The 4054-nt window shown below is 41.9% G+C and overlaps 1 protein-coding gene across 1 annotated transcript; it reads left to right on the top strand.

The window, feature by feature from the left end:
• The first annotated feature begins 3173 nt into the window (after nt 1-3173).
• Nucleotides 3174-4037, top strand: LOC101663214 (COP9 signalosome complex subunit 7b). Its single transcript, XM_004706595.3, is given in 2 exon segments — nt 3174-3808; nt 3810-4037. Coding segments are annotated over 2 exon segments (768 nt in total). The 3' UTR covers nt 3943-4037.
• The last annotated feature ends 17 nt before the right edge of the window (nt 4038-4054 follow it).

The following is a 4054-nucleotide window of genomic DNA, read 5'->3' as shown; positions in this document are numbered from 1 at the left end:
TCCAGAATATTGTTAAATGAATGAAATCACTTGAGCAATGAACAGAAAATTAAATTGATTGTACTCATTAGCATAGAGTAGTGCCCTCAGGATTTTGCTCAGATACTAATTTATATATATTTTAAATTATCTGACACACTGAGGAAGTAAGAAGAAGAAAATAAGGAACTAAATTTGCCATATTATTTTGGAAAGCAGAAAGTGGAAAAATGTGCAAACCCTGAAGAGCAAGAGTTAATATTTTCAACAACAAAATATTTTCTGCTTTGAAATTGTTGAAAATAAATGCTCTCAGTAACAGCATTCTGAATGAAAGGAAAATAATTTGTGAGGTGATAAGGATTTTGATACAATTTTTAAAACTGCGGTTGAGTTGACTCCAACTCATAGAAACTCTATAGTGCAGAATAGAGTTACTCTTTCCATATTTTTGAGAAGAACAACTAGTGGGGTCACCTATTGACTTTCTGGTTAGCAGCTCAATTCATAACCCCTTGCTCCGTCAGGGTACCTTTTGATACAATGAATGTGGCACAAATATCCCAAGGGAATGTTAATGCTAAGGTTGGTGGGTTGAATCCTATTTATTAAGATCCATGCAATTATACTAGCCTTCATCAAATACCTAGAAACACACACATACTATGGAATCGCAACTTTCTGCTTCCCATCCCTCTCTACCATGGCAGACAAAGCAGATGCACACTTTATGTCTCACAGATTTAAAAAGGTTTTAATAATGAATAACAAAACATATACAGAAAACAAAGCAACATTCATTTAATTCTCGATTTACAACAGTCTAGCACTTAATAGTTCAGTACATTTATAGATGTACAGGTGAGAGCAGTTTTGATCTGAAATTTGGGTGGTTTTAACCTAAAATCTAGGCTCCAATATAAGATGAAATTACCTCATAAAGAAGAGTAAGGAATAAAGAATGAAGGAAAAAGATAACATGTGACCATCTGAAGGAGGTCCTTGGTGAAAAATATTAGAATAAAAATTAGAGTTGGAGCAGATCTTAAACATTTGCAAGTAAATAGATGACAAATGTGCCAATTTCCTGTGTAATAAATGGTCAAAAAATTTGCAGATGTGTTAGTATTTGGCTCTTCGTGCATTTTCTGTGTTTGTTCCTGTGACTTCATTTAGCTAGGAGCTTAACTAGGATAAACTCATTTCCCACACTCAGGTCTATCAGCAAAGGATTCATTGGATCGATTCTCCACTGTAGGCAGTTCAGTTTGGCTACTTTCCCCAACACCATGATGTGGACTTTCTTAGAGTTTGGTGGCTGTCTTTCACAATAGTGCCTCATTGCTATGCAGGGAACATTAAAGAAGATGAAAGGAGTAGATAGAATCTCTGTACAAAAATCACTGCATCAACATCAAGGACCAATTTTATTGAAGAAGTCCAAGTTGCACTAAAAAAATTGACAAAAACCTATGGGGATTTATAGAGTGCCAATTAAAAAATCGCAGCAAACCGAGGAAGCAGTGGAAACACTCATTAGCATATGTTACAACATTTGGGAGACAAATACCTGGCCTCTCAAGTGCAAGAGATTCATCATATTTGTACCAACTCCTGGAAAAAAAGGTTAACACAAAAGAATGTGGAAAATATCAAACAATATCAAGAATATCACATGGAAGGAAATTTTACTGACGATTATGCAGCAGCAGCAGTGCATCACTGGAAGCTGCTGGAAATTAAAACTGGATTCAAAAAATGACATGACATGAAGAATATCATTGCTCATGTTAGAAGAATCTTGGCTAAAAATAGAGAAAACCAGAAAGATATTTACTTAAGTTTTATTGACAATGCAAAAAACAGTTTAGTATATGAATCATAACAAAATATGAATAACACTGCAAAGATTGGGAATTCTAGAACACTTCATTGTGCACATGTGGAACTTGTACATGAACTAAAAGACAGCAGTATGAACAGAATAAATCATGAACTTTGTTGCAACAGAAAAGAGGAATGCTGTATAGTTTAAAATCAGGAAAGGTGTGTGTCCCTTTACCATACTTACTCTGCATTGTGAGCAAATAATCCAATAAACTGAACTATATGAAAAAGAATGCACATGAAGATTGATTGGAGAGAGGTTTATTAAAAACCTGAGTGATATGCAGATGACACTACCTTGCTTGTTGAATGTGAAGAGGACTTGAAGTACTTGCTGATAGATTACAATCTTCCATATAAATTATAATTCCATGTTAAGAAAACCAAAATCTTCACAACCAGACCTAGAGAAAACATCATGATAAATAGAGGAAAGATTGACATGTTCAAGGTTTCTGTCTTGCTGGAATCCACAAGCAATGTTGATGAGAGCAGCAATCCAAAAATCAAAGGATGTATTGCAGCTGGCAAGTCTGCTGCACAAGATTTCTTTAAATTGATAAAAAGCAAGGATGTCATTTTCAGGACTAGAGTGTGCCTCATCCAAACCATTGTATTTTTATTCACCTCGGATACATGTGAAAAATTAACATTGAATAAGGAAGACCAAAATGAATCAATGCATTTGAATTATGGTGATGGCAAACAATATTGGAAGTACCACGAACTGCCAGAGAGCAAACAAATCTGGCTTGGAAGCTGTATAGGCAGAATGCTCCTTAGAAATGAGGATGGTGAGACTTCGTCTCATGTATTTTGGACATATTGTTAGGAGAGACCAGTCCCTAGAAAATGACATCAGAGTGTGTAAAGTCGAAGTGCATGGAAAAGAAGGCCCTCAAGGAGCTGAGTGGACCCAGGGACTGCAGCAAAGATGGTGCACGGCCAGGCAGTGTGCTGTTCTGCTGTATTTAGGGTAGCAATGAGTCAGAACCACCTGAAAGCACGTAACGACAGCAGCTACACTATGCAAGTGACTTTCAATGATTCCAACACACTGAAGCTTGCACTGTGGAATACTGGTTTTTATGAGAATTTGAAAAGCAATGTTCAAAGATACATTCCGGCAGTGCGCGCAAATTCTATAACCCGCCCGCAGCTCTTCCTGATTTTGGAATCCCGAGACTTGAGACCTGGCAGGAAGACCTTCCGCACCTTGAAATGAAGACGGCAGCCCACAGAGAGCTAACTTCTGTTTGCGTGGAACTCGGCATTCTCCTGCAAATCGTGCCTCGCAAGGCCAGAGGATGGCAGGTGAACGGAAGCCCTCAACTAACCTCCTGGAACAGTGTATCCTTCGGGCCAAAGGCACCAGTGGCTCAGCCCTCACCGCTCTCATAAGCCAGGTTCTGGAGGCGCCTGGAGTGTACGTCTTTGGAGAACTGCTGGAGCTGGTCAACGTACAGGAGCTCGTAGAAGGAGCGAATGCTGCCTATTTGCAGTGGCTGAACCTGTTTGCCTATGGAACGTACCCAGATTACATAGCCAACAAGGAGAGCCTGCCCAAGCTGTGCACCGCCCAGCAGAACAAACTGAAGCACCTCCCCATCGTGAGCCTGGCCTCCAAGATGAAGTGCATCCCCTACTCGGTGCTGTTGGAGGCCCTGGAGATGCGCAGCCTGCGGGAGCTGGAGGACCTCATCATCGAGGCTGTCTGCGCAGACGTCCTTCAGGGCAAGCTGGACCAGCGCAACCAGCTGCTGGAAGTGGACGTCTGCATTGGCCGGGACATCTGCAAGAAGGACATCAGCAACATCTTCAAGACCCTGCACGAGTGGTGTGATGACTGTGAAGCAGTGCTTTTAGGCATCGAGCAACAAGTCCTGAGAGCCAACCAGTACAAAGAGACCCGCACCCGAACTCAGCAGCAGGTGGAGACTGAGGTCACCAACATCAAGAAGACGCTCAAAGCCACCGCTTCATCCTCAGCACAGGAGATGGAGCAGCAGCTGGCCGAGCGGGAGTGCCCCTCCCATGCTGAGCAGAGGCAGCCCACCAAGAAGATGTCCAAAGTGAAAGGCCTGGTCTCCAGCCGCCACTAGGGCCGGCCAGGGCAGCTGGCACTCACCAGGCCTGGGCCAGGTCCGGTGGGGACACCTAGGGCCCGTTTCTCCCCCCTCTCCCTTCA

The sequence above is a fragment of the Echinops telfairi genome, unplaced genomic scaffold (assembly GCF_000313985.2).
Source record: "Echinops telfairi isolate 266 unplaced genomic scaffold, ASM31398v2 ScPeMD7_7469;HRSCAF=8507_1, whole genome shotgun sequence".
NCBI lineage: Eukaryota > Metazoa > Chordata > Mammalia > Afrosoricida > Tenrecidae > Echinops > Echinops telfairi.
Note: the sequence above shows the minus strand (reverse complement) of the source record. Positions and strands in the feature narration are given on the sequence as shown.